Genomic DNA, 21,090 nt, shown 5'->3' with positions numbered 1-21,090 from the left:
TTCTAAACGGTTTCCAACTGTCACACAGTTCTGGAATCTCCTGGAAGGTTCTGGAAGGTGCTGGTAGGTTCCAGTGGATGCTGGTGATGTCACAGGAGGCCACCATTTTGTGCTTCAGGCCCTCAGACAGAAGTTTCAGGGGTAGCCAAAATGGCTCCCTGAATCTGTAGCAACACGAAAAAGTCTGGTGGTTCCCAAAAAGGAAAAATTCAAACAGGGTTTGAGGCAAAAGTGGGACAAAATAAATAATGATGAGGAGGGACCACCCAAAGGGCTGACAGGTCTAACACGCGTCCCCCCCAGCTGAAAGTGGGGAGAGCTACCCAACCCCTTGGGAGTTCTCATCACTAAGGCGGAAGTACCTTGAGAGACCGTCTGCATTGGCGTGGTCCACTCCAGGCCGATGTTCCACCTGAAAGTCCATCCCCTGTAGGGAAATAGACCACCTCAACAACTTGGGATTCTCCCCCTTCATTTGCATCAGCCAACGAAGGGGTCGGTGGTCGGTCTGAACCAGGAAGTGCGAGCCAAACAGGTATGGCCGCAACTTCTTCAGAGCCCATACCACTGCAAAGGCTTCACGCTCTATTGCACTCCACTTCTGTTCCCTGGGAAGTAGTCTCCGGGATAGGAAGACCACGGGTTGATCCAGACCCTCTTCGTTGAGTTGCGATAACACTGCCCCAATGCCATGTTCTGATGCATCTGTCTGGACAATGAACTTCTTGGAAAAGTCTGGGGCCCTTAAGACCGGGGCCTCGCACATGGCTTTCTTCAATCTCACAAAGGCCTGCTGACAGGCCTCCGTCCAGACTACCCGTCGAGGTTGTTTCTTGGACGTGAGCTCCGTGAGGGGGGCTACGATGGTACCGTACCCCTTCACGAAGCGGCGGTAATATCCCGTGAGGCCCAAAAATGCTCGGACCTCAGTCTGTGTCTTGGGGGGTTCCCAGGCCATGATGGCCTCGATCTTCGCCTGGAGGGGTTGCACCGCTCCCCTACCCACCAAGTGTCCAAGGTACACTACCGACCCCTGCCCGATCTGGCACTTGCTGGCCTTGATCGTCAATCCAGCTTGTCTCAGGGCCTGGAGAACAGCTTGCAGGTGACGCAAGTGATCCTCCCAGCTGTTACTGAAGACGGCTATGTCATCCAGATAAGCAGCAGAGAAACTCTCCATTCCGGTGAGGATCTGGTTTACCAGGCGCTGAAACGTGGCAGGTGCGTTCTTGAGCCCAAAGGGCATCACACAGAACTGGTAGTGGCCATTGGGTGTGGAGAAGGCTGACCTTTCCCTTGCTCCATCAGTCAACGAGATCTGCCAGTACCCTGAAGTAAGGTCAAAGGTACTTAGATATTGGGCAGCTCCCAGCCGGTCAATCAATTCATCCGCCCTAGGGATCGGATGTGCATCAGTCTTTGTCACTGAATTCAGTCCCCGGTAGTCCACACAGAACCTCAGTTCTGGTTGGGCACCCGGTGGTGCAGCTTTCGGTACTAGCACCACCGGACTGGACCAGGGGCTGCTAGAAGGTTCAATCACTCCTAGCTCCAGCATCTTAGTGACTTCACTATGAATGCTGGCCTTCACCTTGTCTGACATCCGGTAGATCTTGGACTTCACAGGTGGGCTGTCTCCTGTGTCCACGTCATGGACGCACAGGTGAGTCCTACCCGGGACAAGGGAGAACAACGAGGAGTACTGCCCCAGGACCTGGCGACAGTCCTCCTGCTGTTCAGGAGTTAGAGATGGGGAGAGAATCACTCCCTCCACCGACCCATCCTTTTCTTGAGACGCAAACAGATCAGGGAGAGGCTCGCTTTCCACGTCCTCTCCTCCGTCAGTCACCATCATCAAGATGACTTCGGGCCTCTCGTGGTGGGGTTTGAGGCGGTTGGCATGCAGCACCCGCAGGGGCTGACGAGGGGTCTTCAGGTCCACCAAGTAGGTAGCCTTACCCTTCTTCTCCAACACCTCAAAGGGTCCTGACCAGCGATCCTGGAGGGCACTAAGCTCTCCCGGTTCGATCACCCACACCTTCTGGCCAGGCTCCAACTCCACCGGGTGAGCGTTGTGGTCATACCACGCCTTCATTACTGCTTGGCTGGCTTCCAAGTTGTCAGAAGCTTGCTTCCACAACTTAGCCATTTGGCTCCGGAAGGCCAGCATGTAGCTCACCACATCCTGGGGGAGCTTTCTGGGAGTTCTTTCCCATCCGTCTCTCACCAGGTTAAGAGGTCCACGTACAGGGTGCCCATACAGAAGCTCGAAGGGGCTGAAGCCCACTCCCTTCTGTGGCACTTCCCTGTAAGAAAAAAGTAAACAGGGTAGGAGGACGTCCCATTTCCTCCGCAGGCTTTCAGGCAGACTTCTGATCATGCCCTTCAAGGTTTTGTTAAACCTCTCCACCAGACCATTGGTCTGGGGGTGGTAAGGAGTTGTGAACCGGTAGGTCACTCCACACTCCTTCCACATTGCCCGCATATATGCTGACATGAAGTTGGTCCCCCTGTCGGACACAACTTCCTTGGGAAAACCCACTCGGGTAAAGATTCCCATCAGGGCCCTAGCCACAACAGGTGCTGTTATGGTCCTCAGAGGTATTGCCTCTGGGTACCGTGTGGCATGATCCACCAGAACCAGGATAAACCTGTGACCAGCTGATGTTGGCGGATCTAACGGACCCACAATGTCGATGCCCACCCTTTCAAAGGGGGTGCTAACGACAGGAAGTGGTTCCAGGGGAGCTTTCAGCTTCACCCCTGTTTTCCCACTGGCTTGGCAAGACACACATGTCCGGCAGTAGGTATCGGACGACACTTTCATCTGAGGCCAATAAAAGTGTGGGACAAGACGGGCGAAGGTCTTGTCTTGCCCCAGGTGTCCTGCCAATGGTATCTCGTGAGCCAACTCTAAAAGGAAGGCTCGATAACGTTGAGGGACTACCAAGGCTCGTGACGATCCATGTAGGGGTGCCTTGGGTTCACTGTAGAGGAGGCCATCCTCCCAGTAAACACTGTAGTTCCCTTCAACGTTCCCTGCTGCCTGGGCTTCGGCCTGTCGCCTCAGCCCCTCAAGGGTAGGGCACTCCCTCTGGCCCTGGCAGAATTCCTCCCTGGACGGGCCTCCCTCCACGTGCCACTCGGCCGGGATGGGTAGGTCCTCCAGGTTGGTAACGTCCCCCTCCGCAGACTCCTGGTCCACCACCTCCGGTGGCCTATCCGTCCTACGGGGTGGAGACGCCGAGGCAGGCTCCTCCTGTCCTCGGTTCTTCCCTTGACTGGCAGCTGGCTGGGCCTTTGTTCCAGGCTCCAGCCGGAATGAACTCCCTCTTCGGGTAGTCTCGGACCTTGTGCTAACACAGGCCCAGTCAGGTGTACCCAGCATCTCGGTGTGAGTCCGGTATTCCACCTCCTTCCAAGCGTTGTGCTCCATGTCATTGCCCAGCAGACAATCGACTGGCACGGCAGGGCTTACGGCAACTCGAAGTGAACCTGCAACCCCCCCCCATTCAAAGGGAACCTCAGCCACGGGATAGTGGCCGGTTCTGCCGTCAGCCATCGCGGCTGGGTGGAGTACATCGGGAATGACTTGCTCTGGAGACACCAGTTGGCTACGTACCATAGTCATACTGGCTCCTGTGTCTCTCAGAGCCTCCCCTCTTTGGCCATTGATGGTGATCCACTGCCCATACTTTGCAGTATTTGCGGGCACCTGGATCTTAGGAACCATCTCCCGTTCTCCCAGGGACACTAAAGTGACACCCGCCCACTCCCTTCCCTTAGTTAAGGGCATCTCCTCCCCGAGCACTACACTAGCTACTCCGGGGGGCTTTCCTCCAGTGGGAGGGGGTGAGCGTTTCTGACACTTCGGATCTCCTTTATAGTGTCCAACGCCACCGCACTCGTAGCAATGGACAACCCTTGGCTGCTGACTCTGGCCAGGATTAGGGTTTCTGGGAGGGTTAGCCTTAGAGGTGAATCCTGTTCCCTTCCCTTGGAAGTTATTTTGGGGGCCTTTGGAGAACTCCTTTTTCTTTTCCCCTCCTTCTTTCTTCTGGGGGGCGCCCTGTCCGGTCTTTTGAGTATCCCCTCCAGTCCCCCTTGTGGACACCCGGGTACTAGCCCAAATGTCCGCCTCCTCAGCAAGCTTCCGGGGACTGGTCAGCTTGCTATCCACCAGGTGTTGCCGCAGTTCAGGGAAACATTTCTCGAGTAGGTGTTCCTTCAACACTAGGTCAAACAGCTCCTCGTAGTTCCTTACTTCACTGCCCTGAATCCAACCTTCCAGTGCCTTCTTTGCATAGTCCAGGAAGTCCACCCAATTCTGTGTGCCCAGTTTGTGACTACCCCTGAACTTCTGTCTGTACTTTTCCGGAGTAAGTCCAAACTTTCTGATGAGCGCCAGTTTCATGGCGGGGTAGTGGGTCTGCTCATCCTCCTCGAGGGCCAATAAAGCATCCCTACCAGCTGGAGGCATGTACTTGTACAATCCCCCTCCCCAGTACTTCTCCGGAACCCCATGGGCCCTCAGTGAGACCTCATAGGCCGCTAGCCACTTGGCGATATCGTCGCCCACTCCATAGCTAGCCACTATGTCCTTTGGCAGGTAAGGTTTGGGTTCCCTGGTGGACTCTTGGATTTGGCTGCCACCATTAGGAACAGGTTGTGCCCCGATTCTCAAGATCTGAAGATCTATTTCTTTCAGTCGCAATTCATGGGCCATCCTCTGCTCCTCCTTCTCCTTTTCCAGCCTTGCTAAGTCCCATGTGAGCTGTCTTTTCTCCCTCCGGTCCGTTAGCTCCACTTCAGACAAGCCACCGCTAGAGGCACGGCTGCCCCCCCTAGAAAGTGTCCTGGGCCCTGCTGACAGGTTCCCCACCTCAGGTTGGTACATCTCAGCCCCCTCGGGGTCAGGCTCCCCATCCCTATCTTCCTCCTCAGCCTTGCTTTCCCGGCGTGCCTCCCCCCAAGCCCTTAAGCTGGTTTGGAGTGCACCCTTCTTTGCTCCTGGGGGACAGTACACCCCCTCCCGCTGGCAAAACTCCCTGAGTTGGGCCACAGTGTACGTTTCTAGATTTTCTAGTACAAACTCCATCTTGCCCACTCAGGTTAGAGGACAGGTTTTGTGCAGTAACAATGCAGGGGGGTACCTTTAATAATACCTCCTCCCACCACCAGAGTAAATTTGGAAAAAACAAAAACCCACAATTTGGAAGGCCGCTGTGAGAAAACTCCCGGTGTAGGCCTATGGACTACCCACAGTTATTGTTGAGTATATGTAGGCACAGCTCTATCCCACCACTGAACACCAATTTATGTTGGAAACAGCCCACTCCCACTCCGCAGGGTGGTGGTGGACTCCCCGAACACACTGTGGTAGCTTGGCTCGAGTGGTCAGGAAACAGGCGCAGTGCTAAGCATACAATATACCCATACAATAACCATGCGTGCATCCGTTCCAAAAACGACTCTACACCGTAAAAATTATGAAAATATTCTTCTTTATCTTTTTCTCTTAGTTGCTGATTGGAAAAATAAATAAGTCAATCACAATATACAATTTTAAATAGTGCAGGTCAAATAAATATTTGCTGTTGCTGAAATAAATAGGGGTGATCATAAATAACAGGGCATAAATACCAGTGCAATATATACAGACAATTAAATACTTTGAGGTAATAAATACTGTACCAATAAATACTGTACCAATAAATACTGTACCAATAAATACTGTACACCAACAAGTCCTGTGGACCTATAAATACAGTGCAGTATTAAATAGATAAGAACTTAATAAATACAGTTTCCCCAATAAATAATTAGAAGTATACAGTAACACTCATGAATCAGATGACACTTCAATACTTAAGGGCTGATTTGGCCCAGGCACAGCTTGTAGGGTGTGGAAGGCTTGGGGGGGGTCCTACTCCCTGGCTGAGGCAAAGGCTGAGGCCTAAACTGAGGTAGATCAAAGGGGGGAATTCCAATGCCCTGGCTTTCCTCTCCGCACAACCTCTCTAGGTTAGTCCCAGTTCACCCCAGGCACAGTCAGGTGGGTTTCAGCACCTCCCTAGCCCCTTAGAGTAGTCTCTCAGGTCTCCACAGGGCCTTAGGCGCCCTCTACTCCACTTACTGCCCTTTTCTGATGTTCCGACGCCGCTGGAGTCGTGTCGACGCCGTGAGGCGGTTCCGGTCCGGTCTCGGCGGCCTCGGCACAGTGTCAGTTCTTTGTCGACGCCGGTAGGCGGTTCCGGTCCGATGTCGGTGGCCTCGGTTCGATCTCGACCTCCGATTCGATGGCGTCGGGCAGTCTCTTCACGATGTCGACTTCGGCCGGCTCCGGTTCGATGGCGCTCTCGGCTCCGATGACGTCGGCCGGCCTGGCCTCGCTGTCGACTTCCGGCGACTCCGGGGTGCGATCCTCACCCCCGACCTCCGGTGCTCTTCCTCACAGGTTCCGGGCGACTCCGGAGTGCGATCCTCACTCCCGACCTCCGGTGCTCCTCTACCTCGGTCTCCGACGACTCCGGAGGGCGGACTTCACCCTTCCGATGACGCCGCTCACTCGACCTCGGTTCACCTCCTTCTCGACCCTTGGTATTCCTCTCGACCTCCGCCGGCGCCCTCTTACGACCTCAGGCGGCTCCGGGTACGACGTCTGCTACCTCCGTCAGCGCCGCTTCTCCACCTCGGGCTCCAGGTCTTCGGCTACTCGACGCCAGGCTCCAGGGAAACCAGTTCTCAGGTCAGAATCTTGCTGCTTTCTTGGTTCTAAGGCCTGTTCCTGCTGTCCAGGTCCTTAGGAAGGTTTTCTTCTGACTTCTTCCCACACAGGGCTATAGGCTGGGATCCATCAGTAGGGACAAGTATCAAGGGTGGGTTTATGGACCCCACTCCAGGCACAAGTTTCCACCCCTGCTGCTTCACTCCTTCCTCCTTCACTGTTGTGCTCCTCTCTCTTCACCAGTCAGGTGCCAACTGCCAGCTCCAACTGCCAACTGCCTCTCTTATCCTCCCAACATTCTAAACGGTTTCCAACTGTCACACAGTTCTGGAATCTCCTGGAAGGTTCTGGAAGGTGCTGGTAGGTTCCAGTGGATGCTGGTGATGTCACAGGAGGCCACCATTTTGTGCTTCAGGCCCTCAGACAGAAGTTTCAGGGGTAGCCAAAATGGCTCCCTGAATCTGTAGCAACACGAAAAAGTCTGGTGGTTCCCAAAAAGGAAAAATTCAAACAGGGTTTGAGGCAAAAGTGGGACAAAATAAATAATGATGAGGAGGGACCACCCAAAGGGCTGACAGGTCTAACACACAGTATACCCTTAAATCCCCGACATGTAATAGGACACTGATAAACCCCAAATCAAGTAAAAGCACTTTTGTGACTGCTGAGAAGCAAAGAAAGAGGAATTGCTTTTCCTTGAAGTGGGTTTTATGGTGTGCTAGAGATGCCTGATTGGTGGATATAAGAAAGTGGGTTTCTGTTGCAGTAACCCCCCTTTTTTTTTGCCTGATAACTGATGCACTCTTCCTTGTTGTGCCCAGGGCTCCTGCCAATCAAGTGCCCAGGGCCTGTGTTCCTTCCCTGAAAACTGCCTAACAGCCAAAACCCAATTGGCATCTCTGGTCACCTGTCAGCCCTTGGTAAATGGCACCCTAGGTGCCCAGGGCCTTGTGACCCTAAGGGCAGCAGCACTTATTGTGCCACCCTTAGAGGCCGTGTACCCTGACACACACACACTGCCTTTGCAGGCTGAGTGTCTGGGTGCAGAACAAACCAAAGAGTCGACATGGCACAACACATTGCCCTGGCATACCTCAGTCACCCCTCTAGCTGGGTGCCCTATGTCAGAGGTGTGGGCACAGGTGTATGAGCCCTGTGCCCCTACAGTACCCAGGTCTATTCCTGGGAACTGTAAGTGCAGTGCTGCCATTAAGAGTATATGGTGCTGGGAGGTCGTCAACACGAACTCCACAGCAATGATGGCTACACTGAAGACTGAGAAGTTTGGTATCAAACTTCTCAGCACAGTAAACCCACACTGATGCCAGTGTGGGATTTACTGTAAGATGCACGACACAGGGCATCTTAGAGATGCCCCCTGAACCTAACCTATGATCCACGTCTTGACTGAGGGGCTGCCTAGGCTGCCACACAGCAGACAGGTTGCTGGACCCCTGGGTGGAAAGCCATCTGCTCTCCTGGGCCTGCAACCATGCACATCCTGGGTGAGGTGCGAAGTCTCCTCCCCCAGGATGGGCAGGGGAAGCTTCAAAGGCATTCCGCCTTTGTGAGCTTCTCCAGGCCACTTGCTGTATCCAGCAACTGGCCCCCACCGGTTCTCAACCCCCTCTCTGGTGGGAAGACTGGCCAGAAACCCCAAGGAAGGACAGGGGGTGTGCCAGCCTCTGCCAAACCCACCCCTCAGGTGGGGGAGACAAGGTGAAGCATGTCCCCGGGCTCTCGCCATCTTGAGGATGGGGAGCCCTGCCCAATCAGGACTAGGCCACTGCCCCCCTCCCACAGGAGAGTGGTAGGATAGGGGGTGTACTCACCCCAGGGCAGGGACACAATGGTCCCTGTCCTTTACCTACCTGTAACGTCCCTAAATTTAGTATTTAGGGGCACCCTGAACCTTCCTTCCTCAGATCCAGATTCAAAAACAAGCAAGAAGATCAAGAAACCAGAAGACCCGCCGCGCAGCTGCTAACAAAAGGACGACATCAACTGACTTGGCCCCAGCCCTACCGGCCTGTTGATCCTTGAACCTGCTCCTGTGGAACTCCGGCACCTTCAGTGATCAGCAACCTCAAAAACCCTGGAGGACCTGACCACCTTGAGACTCTACCAAGACTGGGACTCCCATGAGCAGTGGCTCTGCTCAAAGCAAGTTTCTAACCCCTGGCATCAGCCCGGAACCGCGAACCCTGCACACTCTGCACCCGCCAAGCCTGGCCTGTGCCGGAGTGAACAAAGACCCCGAGGACGTCCCCCCGGCGACTGTGACCCCGAATCCGGCACCCAAGAACTCACCTCGACGCTCCTGACGACGCCTGCAGTCTCAGAACCAGGTACCCCCCCAACCGCGATCAACAGAGGGTTAGAATTCCCAAGACCAAAAGGCACCCCGGCGCCCTGCAGCCCCCTGTGCCCAACTCCTGGGTACCTACCTATCCTCCAACTACTCAACTTACCTCTCGAAGTGGTGGTGGCACCTGAAGAATCTTCGTCCCCGAGCTTGCAGCCTTTGTTCAACTGGGAGCTTTCCCATTGAAACCCATTGAGCGCCCGAAGGCTCAAAAGCAGCCTGCACCCAGTCAGCCGAGTGGCCCTGGCAGTGTAACCTCTACACCTATCTACTTCCCCATTTGCCCTGAGCAAGTGGCCAGGAGCCCAGCTCCCACAGCCGCGTGGGCTGCTAGTCAGCAGCCACCAACCAAGGCCCCCCTGCCTCCCATAGGATATCATTGGGCCTAACTCACTCTGCACCCGGCTGCCCCTGTGCCGCTGAGGGTGTAACCACTGTACCTACCTGACACTGGGAGACCCCTGAGTCTGTGCCCAGTACCTTAACTCTGCCAGTCGAGTACTTACCCAAAAGCCGATAACCCAATATTCCTCCATAGGGTAACATTGACTGGTTTCTTCTGAAATTTATTTTAAGTGTGGAGTTTCTAAAACTTAAAATATTCACCAAAAATCAACCGAGTAACGAAAATGAAAATACTCACCTGCTATTAGGAGAGATCCCAGTGCTGGATCTTGGTGCCCAGCACTGAACCTGAAAAATATTCACAACCGTACTTACCAGTAACCCAATTTCCTTCCATAGGAAATCATTGACTGTTTTTCTGTGAAATTTCTTCTGTCGATTTTTGCAAACTTCAAATATTCTTTAAAAATCGTACCAACTGTTAAAACGTAATTACTTACCTGTTTTAGATAGAGGTCCCAGTACTGAGTCTAGGAGCCCAGTACTGGATTACAAAAGTAACAAGAACCTACTTTACCTGCAACTTGAATTTTCTCCCATAGGGAATCATGGACTGTTTTCTATGAAATTTCTTCTAAGTGTCAACTTTTAAAATAGCAAAATATTACCTAAAAATCACAACAGTAACTAAGTCGACTTTTATCACTTGCTTCTTAGAACTGTCCCAGGACTGAATCTAGGATCCAGTCCTGGAGTTACAAAAGTAATCCTGAAAGTAATCTATTGCAAATAACTTAAAACTTCCATTGAGCTCAATGCATTATTGTGTTTGAAATTGTGTTGCCTATTGCAACAACCTGTAACCAGTATTTACAAAAGTCAATTGCATATTGCAAAAGTATTTACCTAAAGCATCTCATTCTGAGAAAGTATATTTTAATACCTATTGTTGGTTCTAAAATAAAACAACCATATATTTCTTTTATATAAACCATTGGCCTAGAGTTCAGTTATTGAGTGCGTGAGACCATTTGCTGACTGAGTGTGTACAACAAATGCTTTACACTGTCCTCTGATACTGCCTTACTGCTCAACCAAGCTACCACTTTAGAGAGTAAGGTGACATCTAACTTTAGCCTCTACCAAACCTCTGGGGACTGTGGACTCTGTACACACTGTACCTATTTGGGAACAGTTTATACAGAGCCACTTTCTCACGGTGGACTGTTGAACCTGCTTGGATTCATGGGAGTTGTAGTCCCACGCATTGTTTTATTTGTTTGAAGCTGATGGGCTGCGGAGCAATAAAGGGGAGAATGTTTAAGCATAATCTGCAGCCTCTGGTCCTCATAAAAAAATCTATTCTCCCAATTCTAGAAAACTACCATCCCTTCACTGAATATACTTAGATTTTGTTTGCTACTGGATTTTTACTTTGCAAAAACAACACTATGTCTAAACAACTCTTGTCATCAACTTAACATTGTGGGTGTAGACAGTTGCTTTGCTTTGTGTGACACAGTTTTGATGCATGTGGTGAATCTTCTTCTGATTAGAGGTGTCATTGAGAGGGTACCAGATTTAAGGATAGTCAAAGGTTTTTAAGCTTGCTATGCCCTTGTAGTCAAAATGCAGAGACCTCAGACCTATCGTAGACCTCTGAATGCCATCTTGAAGAAGGAGAAATTTAAAATGTTAACTCTGACTCAAGTTTTTTCTTCTCTGGACCCAGAAAGCTGGATGGTGTTTTGGACTTTCGGGTACATATTTTCTTATACACATCTAGAAAATCCCACTGATACTACCTGCGCTTCACAGCGAAGTTAGAACATTTCCAATTTGCCATTCTACCCTTTGGTTTGACCTTGACCCTTCAGATGTTCATGAGAGTGATGGCAGTGGTTGCAGCCCACCTCTGGACAACAATTGCTCTCTTGATATTTCTGGGGTTTTCATCAACAAACTGAAGTCCTACCTGATGCCTACTCTGAAGATTACCTTTATTGGAGCTATCTTAGACACAGTGACTTTTTAAGGTCTTTCCACCACCACAGCAAGTCTGGGGCAGTCAGGCTATGAGCCTAATGTTTCGGGCTCAATCCTGGGTCTCGGCAAAGATAGTTCTGAGGCTTCATGGACTCCTAACCTCATGTATCGTGCATGTCTCATGCACTAGATGGCACATACGTGTCCTACAGTGGAATCTTCGGTTGCACTAGGCTCAGCACTGTGACAGTCTATCAGACACCATCTTCATCTCAGAGGAGAACAGCCTGGGACTTTCAATAGTGACTAGTGGTCACCAACTGTACTTGTGACAGTCTGCTCTCCCTACCCAAACCACTGCTGAAATTAATGACCTATGCGTCATCTCACTGTTGGGAAGGCCACCTGAGAAGTGGAAATCAGACTTTGTGGTCTCATGGGGAGTGCTTGCTTCACCTCAGCCTATTGGAGCTTCATGCCCTTCGGCTGGGTGTTTCAAAGCATTCCTACTTAACCTCAGAGAAAGGCTGGTGAAGGGTCTCATGACATCATGAAAGTCATGTGGTACTGCAACAAGCCACATGGGGTGGGATCCTGGGCCCTGTGCCAGGAACCTCTGTCACTATAGAGGTCGATGGTTCATCTGGGGATTTTTTGGGTGCCCAGTCACCTATCAGGGTCTCTGACAATTTGAACAGATGTCAGCTGGTGCACCACAAACCACATCTTCAACCCAGGGCGCCCCAAAATATCTAGCTGGATTTGTTTCCCAACTGCTGAGAACACCCAATGTTAGGACTATTATGCACTGGAGTTTCTGCAAGAAAAGCTGTTAGAAGACACATTCCACCTTTAATGGTGCGTGCAAAAGTCTCTTTTACATGTTCCCATAATAGCCTCTCTTGCCACAAGTCCTGAAGAAAGTCTGGTAAGATCAGGCTCAAGTAATCTCGATGCCCCCTGATTCGGCTAGGAGGGTGTGGTACTCCGACTCTGTGAGCCTGAACATTTGCCCCCTGTTCTGACTACCTCTTCTTAAAGACCTCCTGTCTCAACAACAGCAGAGGATCCTAAATCCTATCTACACCTCCATATGTGGAGATTGAACAGTGGCAACTGGGCAACTTTTATTCGAAGGCGTTGACCAAATCCATCTGTTCTGGGCAGAGGTAGAAATTTGTGGCTTGGTGTAGGGAGCCATCATCTGGATGCTCTTCCGGCCAAACTTTCTAATGTGCTTTTGTTTGTTTTAGTGGTTACCCTGCAAGGGCCCGAAGTGGGTACAGTTAAAGGTTGCATGTGAGCCCTTTTGGCCATTTTTATGTTTACCAGACTAGCCTTCTCCCTTAACATTATCTGAAAGGTCTAACACAGAAGCTTTCCATTAAACCTTTAGTCACGCCACAATGGGACCTTAACTTGATTCTAACTTTTCTCATGTGCATTCTGTTGGAGCCCATATATAGCTGTTCCTTGTGGCTCGTAACAATCAATATTGTCTTATTTAGCGTGCTCGAGCGGCTGAGTGAACTGGAAGCGCTTGCAGTGCAATTTCTATAAACTACTTCTGATAAGTTGGTTCTGAGAACCAATGCCACTTTTAAGTCCAAAGTAGTATCGCCCTTCGTGTAAGGCAATCAGTTACCTTACTGGAATTTTGTTCTCTCCACCAAATCCCTGGAAAGAGGAAGGAACCAAAATAGGCCATAGGCTTCTATGTTTAGTACACAAAGGAGTATTGTGTTGATTATCAGCTCTTCGTGGAGTTTTCTGGTGCCAAAAGGGAAAGGCGTTATAGAAAAGGACTCTGCCTAGGTGGATCATCCATTGCACTAAGATCTGTTTCTCTCTAGCCTAGAAAAGATCCCCCTGAAGGCCTAATGGTACACTCCACCGGAGCAAAGGCCACCAAGACAGCGTTAGCTGGGAGAGTTCCCATTTTAGATATGTTATCTATATTTGTATAGTTCACAACTCACCCGGGTTGAGCATCCTGGCGCTGACAGCAATGAAGCTGAAACATGGGCATCAGTGCACACATCCAGAAAGCACTACTGCCTTGACAGCCAGGTCTGCGTAGAGGGTCATTTTGCTTGCATGGTTTTGCAGGGTTTCTCGGTTTTAGTCCACTCCTCAGGCCATCAGTTGTTTGGGATGGTACTGCGTGCGTATCTATGCTACAGGTGAAGAATCTGCAATAAGAAGTATCCATCTGAAGAACAAACTATTACCTTCAATAAAGCTCTTTCTGATGAAAACTCTAACGGTATATTCCACACTGCCCCTCCACCTCTCTGTTCTGTGGAGTAGACATGTGCGCATTTTAAAAAGGTCCCAAGTTAGTTTTCAGCTTACCGGCATCTACAATTTGCTTGAGTAAAGCTGCTTCTGAAACTGACAGAAGCTGACAACAGCCATAGGGGTGACAAATATATGTAGCTCAGGTCCATCACTTCCAAGGAGGTGCAAGGTTGTCATTCAGCCACACTGCACTACCTAGCTATGGACCGATGCTACTGCTTGAAAATCTCCAGATCCAATCTGAACTCTGGGAATATTCTAAAGATCAGAAATCTGCGTTCAGATAGATTTATCTCTGTTGCACAGCACCCTGTTACCCAATATGGGGTTTAGCAGAACTATAACAAGAAATACTAATGTGAAAAAATATTAGAAGATTAATGGAAAGGAAGTTGAGATACTGATATACAACAGGATATAAAGGATGCGTCAAAAATATTGCTAAAGATGAACATTAATTAAGGCACATGAAGGATGGAATTCAGAGATACACCCACCCATAAAAGATGAGCAATGGCGCTTTTTCTGCAGCCGGTTAAAACTCCTGTCCCCTAACTACAAACTAATGCTCATTCACTTCAAATTCCTCCACCGACTCTATTGGACACCCCTGCAGCTCTGCCGGATGCCGGCTTAGGCCGGGTGCCAACTGCTGGAGGTGCAATACCCCACTGGCCTCATTCCTGCATTTGGCATGGGCCTGCCCTATCACAGCGCAGGTCTGGGATAAAATGTTTAAGGCAATTAGTGAAATGTAGGAGATACCATTGGAACCCACTCCCCTGACAGGCCTTCTGGGACATACTAATGACGCCGCGGTCACAACTCGCCGACTCCTCGCCATGCTGCTCACACTGGCGAAACGGAGGGTGGCCATACACTGGGGGGAAACTGAACGCTCCCTCAATTAACACTTGGATACACGATATTACCTACTGCCAAGAACAGTTGTCCACCTTTTGGGACCTGATGCCAGCTGCAAATGGACCGGGTCTAGCCCAAAGACATTTGGGGTCCATTTTTGAAATGGTTATGCTTTCACAGTTCTGAACACTCCATCCCATCTACGCCACCATGACATCAACTGGCTCACATACATTGCACACGCAGATCTCAAGTCATCCCCACACACACAACCTGGCTGCCCTAGATTCAGGCAAAATTGGTATTGTACCAATGGTGTCACTATGCAACACACTTCGTACACTTAGCAAAAAGCTTTAGAATATCACATGCTCTTTCTTCTGTAGCTATGCGGACCTGTGGACTTCTAATTCTGAATGGAATTGCTTACTTTTCTCCCCTTTTATATCCTGCTTTGTTTACTGGTTACTATTGGTATAGGTGGCTTACATTATGCATTATCATCCTACAAATGCACATTGTATATGTAATTCTTAAATGCCAATAACATAAAAAGGTGAGCATTAATTATGGACTGTCAACTCTAACATAATACTTTATCAATCAATAGGCAGCAAAATTCAGATAGAAGACAAAAGTGTTAAAAGTTTTCTGGAAAGAGGCAACTTGTGCTAAAACGTTGACAAAATAAACAGAGTCTATGAGGCATTCTGAAAAGCAAGTGCTGTAGTTGTGATTGCAGATAAACTTCTAACATCTATGCCTGTACACGTACCACCTCCACTGTCTCCCCTAACTGACCATCTCAAAAGTCACCACAGACAACTCACTGTAATAAACATGCCATGGCAGTAGCGGTGGAACCTTAGAAAGCAGACATAAAGACCGAAGACAAGCCAAATTACAGGACACAAGACTCTTCCCAGACAAATTAGACACCGATCCTAGCATGCAGCTCAATTACCTGTGTTCCTATCTAAAAAGTTAGATGTCTGAATCATCAGGATATCTATGAGAATGTCTAACAAGTCAGAACTCTATGAAGATTAAACAATGAGAGAAGAGAGCTGTTGTAAGTGATTGAAAACCTATTTTTAGATCATTTTGCCTACTTTATGGATCATATCTGTTAACAAAAAAGAAACAAGCAAAATCCTTTCTGAGGAATTTGATGTTTGGTTTAGTCATCCAGTTGTAAATGATTAAGTTTTTAAGTTTCTGTCAGAGGATATTCAATGACAGCTAGAGTTGTCTATTTCATGAAACTGAGCACCTTTTTAATTCGTAATTTCTTCACTCATGATTTTTTTTCTCTTTCATTTATGCAGGATCAGAACAGCCGCAGACATGTTTCATGTACCGTGTGTTTTCTCCCTGCTATTTTTGGTATTCAGCGTCATTGCTGTTGAAGAGGGAAATTCAACGGAATGTGATTCACTGAAAGAAATACACAAAAAAGTAACAAGCTTGTGGGAGAACTGGATGCCACCACAGAGTTCCAAGGCAGACAGCGATGGGAACTACTATGCTTCTTGTGAACTAAGACCGAGCAAGAAGCTGGACGCTAATGAGATGGCAGTGACCGGACATGTATTGTTCAAACAAAACTACCCTATTGGAAAACTAGAGGTCATCTTTGAAGTGGATGGCTTCCCCACCGAAGACAATCAGACTTTAAGAGCTATTCATATTCATGAATTTGGGGATCTCAGCGATGGTTGTGATTCCACAGCTGGTCACTATAACCCATTGGGCGTTAATCACCCTAGACACCCAGGAGATTTTGGCAATTTTGACACCAGCTGTGGCAAAATCAGGAAACGCAGAGGAAACCTTCAGGCCACGCTCTTTGGCCCATACTCTGTTTTAGCCAGATCGATTTTGGTCCATAAGAGTGTAGATGATCTTGGGAAAGGCGGCAACCAGGCCAGTATAGAGAATGGGAATGCAGGCAAGCGTCTTGCTTGCTGCGTGATTGGTCTCTGCAACAAAGCTATGTGGGAGAAGGTTAGTCCTGCGTATGCAGAAACTAAGCTTGACAGGAGTGCAAGGCGCGTAAAGAAAATTGACGGACAAATACCAAGGAAGCGGGGGGGTGCCTTGCGCAATTAGGACAGTTTGTGGATATTTGCCGCTCTAATATTTACAGCCTCATATTTCATACAAATGCCCATCCCCAAACGTCCTGCCATTCCTAAAAAAATCATAGAGCAGTTTTGCCTCACTTAATAAATATATTATATAGAGCAAATCCAAACTATCCACATATCACTCTTTCGAGTATGGCATTGTTTTTTCATAGCTTATGCATTCTGGGCCTCATTTACGGGGTTTTTGGCATAGGGCAGCACAGCAGGTCATCTTGCTGCACTGCCCTATGTCAAAGCGAAAGGGCAGGAAGGCACTGTATTTATCCAATATGCTGCATTGCTGTCCTTTTCCCCCTACACTGGCTCCGTTTCGGCAGCCTAGCATCAACGCAGGTACCCATGCTCCATGGTGCAAGGGTGCCTGTGTTGTTGGCAGGATTTTGTTTGTGCGGGAAGGGGCACCTTCCTGCACAAAAATCATCCTGAGAGGTGTTTTCCTCTTTCTATGTGTGCTGCACAGGGCACAAAGAAAGATGAAAAAACAAGGAGAAATGAATGTATTTCTCCTTGTTACGCCTCACCTCGGAAGGCGTAAGATTTTGGCGCATCCCCATATATATAAACCTGGGGAAGCATCAGAATTCATGGGTGTTGCGTGGGAACACCCACTGCAACACCCATGAGCCTCCCAAGCGCAGAGTAAGGCATCACAGCGATTTGCTGTGCCTTGCGTTACTCCATATCTATGAAGCCATGCAAAGCCACAAAAACAAAAAGTAGCTTTGCGTGGCCTAATAGATATGATTTCAAGGTTTGCCCTGTCAGAACGTGACAAAAAGTGATGCTATGGTGGCGCAAGGGGTGTCATAAATATGCCCCTCTATTTTTACAAACTTCCTCAATTCACAGAGAGAAGCTGGAGTAAATACTTTTTAGCACTGTGAAAAATGCTAAGCAAACGCACAAAACGACAAACACTTGTCTCCTCTTGTGCACCTGCAAATTAATATGTGGATACTTGTTGCGAATGTGCATGCAAATATTATTTTCTTGCTTGAAAATCAAGAGCCTCATTACAAAATGAAATATTTAAAAAGAAATGTATAATCATCTCACATTAAAAACACTGTGAACCGAATTTACTATGTTTTCACGCAGTGCTATGCTGCATTGTGTGAAAGGTGAAAGAAGAACCGCGCCACATCTATTAATATACGGTGCTGTATTTCTCTTCGCTTATTCTGGCACACTTTAGGCTCCCTTGCACCACGCACAATCTTGCACCATAATATAAAGGGTGTGTGTTTGTGAAGTCTAGCATAAGTTTTGTCCTGGAAGGGTAGCCTTCCAGTACAAAATACTATGCTGAGGCATATTATTAAACTTTTCCAGGTTTGTAAGTCAACCGTACAAGGCAGCATGCATGCAATGTTTGGGAAGTTCTGAGAAAAGAAAACTTTTCTCCAATGTTATGCCTGTTTTGAGGAGGCTTGCATTTTTGGCACATTCCTCTCTTTACCTTTTTTTGATTTAGGACTTTGCCTGAAAATCTTTGGGTGGTTGCCTAGGAACGCCTATGTACCATCCATGATACATCGCCTGGTGAACGATTATCTATTAGTTGGCTGTCTTAGGCATTGTCATGCATGTACTTAAGATGTGCATGTCACTATTTAGTTATCAGACTTTTATCAGCAGGATATTTTGTTTGTTGTGAGTGCATCATTAGAACCTTGGCTAACACATGGTTTCATGTTGATGAAGACCACATGTGCATACCAGGAAACCTAAAGTTTGAAAAGAAAATGAAGGATTATTGACATGTTGCTGTTACCCTAAGCCTTTGGTTCCCCAGTCTGTACCACCATGGAGAGAGTACTTGAAGTAGAAGAAATGGAGGTAGAAGCAAAGGAACCTGGGAATCATCAGAAGAGAACACCTCCAACATGTATATCTGTAAAAAAGCTTCAGCGCTATAGATGTCAGGTTTAGCTATGATACCAGTTTTTTCTTGTCTGCCTCGACCACCGAATGCATTGTCGCTTTTTATTGTTAATAAAGAAAATACCTACTAATGGCAGATAAAAATCAGTTGTATTTCTGATGACCATGCATCTAAGCATTTTCTTCTGTCCCATACTATCGCAAATGGAGTTTTTATTGTTTAACTTACCATATATTTCCAAAATGTATTCTACTCCTGTAACATTTAAAGTAGATTTTACTCCATTTTGTTCGCCAGGAGTCTGAAAACTAAACAACTGCACTAATGAGTTGCATGCAATTTCAACTTGTACTCTTGCTATGTAATGTGCTATTTAGGCACTCGCATTTTTCATTTTTGCAATATTGCCCACCTTCATTTATACTTGATTCACATCCTGTAATTTCTTTTTTAGCTCAACGATCTGAAAATTATCAATAATAAAATGTATTTAAGATGTATTTGATGCTCATTTTAGTTTATGCTATGAAAACGTTTGGAACTGCAAAACATCAGTTCAATCCTATCCACTTAAAACATTTCAAACCAAGTCTAAATAGGAATGAAATATGCGTAATTTGAGCTTTCCTAGCAAACACATTTATTTCAGACTCAATGAATTTCAGGCAGGTTTCCCAGAAAAAGCCAGAAAAGACAATGCCTGGTATATACAATTAGGCTTACACATTCCAGACATTTATAACTTTTTTGCTGTTCATGAAGTCCCAGGCGTACACCAGGGAAATGTAATATTTTTGTAGCCTACTTCTCCTAACCTTATTACAGCAATTGCATAGTAAAAATGTACACTTGCACATATTTTAATTACCTTTTTTAGGTCTTGCCTGCAGGCAGCGTGCATGCCCTGTCGCTATGGTGACAACCTCTTGTGCTATAAAAAGAAAACTGGAATTTTAGCCCACCCATTATTTACCATTTGTTGGCATTTCTATCACTTTCTCTTGCTGGTTTCTAGTTTGGCAGGACGTGCGATGCTGTCACTTCGTTTTGTCGCCGAGCGCATGGACCAAGTACAGATAATTAGTGTCCATCCGCTGCTCGTGCTGCTTGAGTCTCTGTTTTTCTTCTTTTTCCATTTTTTCTTCGAACACAAACTTGACCGACCTAAAGTTATACGTGCTTCACAAGAGCACCATTTGCATTACACAAGGACATATTCATATTTGTTTTTTGAGGCTCATGGTGATTAAGTGATTTGCCCAGAATGACACACTGTTGAGCTGATGCTAAGATTTGAAGTTCCAAAGTTAGCAGCTCTGTTAAGGCCACATCCTCTCCTCTCCCACCCACTCCTTCTCCAGTGATATCATGCCTCCCTCATTGCTCATGGTAAACATGTACACAACGTCCAGTTCTAGCCAATGCCATAAAACCGCCACTTGGGGGAAAAAAGTCCATATTTCAAAATAGTTTTGAATCACAGCACCCGGACCTCCCGTCTGTGCCATGCCTTGCGAGCAAGGGGCACGAGGGCGAGAAGGAAAGGGGCCATGTGTGAATCCCAACGGTACTTGACTTTGCACCCTATGCACCCTTTCAGTGGTGCTTTCATTCATTTTAGGGCTGGAGACGCTCCGAAGCCCACACTTATTCTACATTGACGCCACACTATCTGTGCACAAGGGTCTGTGTGTGTGACTACGTGACTCTAGCGGATGGTTGAAGGGGGTGATTTAACTACTGCCAATCAAGTCAGATCCCCAGCATCTACTTACTGTTTTAGTGGTTTCCCTTCTGGGCCCACTTTGGTTCTCCCTTAGTTGCACATATTATCTGTTTTAGGCTGCCTTTGCTGTGAACAGCCACACATAATATATTTGTTTTTGTGACATGAAATCTTTCAAGAAATATGCTGTACATATTATTTGTTATTCATTGATCTTTCTTAGGATTGAGTCTGAAAATTTTGTACAGGTTCGAACAACAAGGTGTACTGTTTTCTTGTGTCCAGTCAGCAACATCTAACATTTTTAGACACACCACGTTAGCACACCTCCAGTTTTCCAACCCAGTAGTTCTTATTATATAAACCATGTCTCACCCATAGGGGAGGCAGAGAAGAGAATTACAGCCGAGAGATCGGTTCTGGAACGGAGGCAGCAGCCTTGTGTAAACTGAGTTTACACCTACGATGTGGACCACCTAACTACACACACCAGGTATGGGGTCCAGTGCTAATCCCAGAGGACCCTTATATATCTGTGTGCTCACATAATGAGGGTAGGTCCAGATAGATATAATAGTTGCCATGGTTGGCTTGTTCAATGCAATCAGCCTGCTAGTAAAGTTGATTACGTTGCTTAGTTGTATTTGTCTATTTATCGCAGTACATTGACTTCAAAATAGACTTTGATAGTTTCAATAAATATGTTGTAAACTTAGTTGGTGTCCTACTTTTGTTCACTAA

At 47.7% G+C, this 21,090-nt stretch overlaps 1 protein-coding gene across 1 annotated transcript in view; it reads left to right on the top strand.

The window, feature by feature from the left end:
* The window catches only part of SOD3 (superoxide dismutase 3), a 50,529-nt gene extending 31,406 nt beyond the window's left edge, over window positions 1–19,123 (top strand). Inside the window, exon 2 of the mRNA XM_085642335.1 lies at window positions 15,917–19,123. Within this exon, the coding sequence (XP_085498461.1) occupies window positions 15,936–16,700 (765 nt within the window). The 5' untranslated portion in view covers window positions 15,917–15,935 and the 3' untranslated portion in view covers window positions 16,701–19,123. The remainder of the gene's footprint in view (window positions 1–15,916) is intronic.
* Window positions 19,124–21,090: the final 1,967 nt, after the last annotated feature.

The sequence above is a fragment of the Triturus cristatus genome, chromosome 2_2 (assembly GCF_964204655.1).
Source record: "Triturus cristatus chromosome 2_2, aTriCri1.1, whole genome shotgun sequence".
NCBI lineage: Eukaryota > Metazoa > Chordata > Amphibia > Caudata > Salamandridae > Triturus > Triturus cristatus.
Note: the sequence above shows the minus strand (reverse complement) of the source record. Positions and strands in the feature narration are given on the sequence as shown.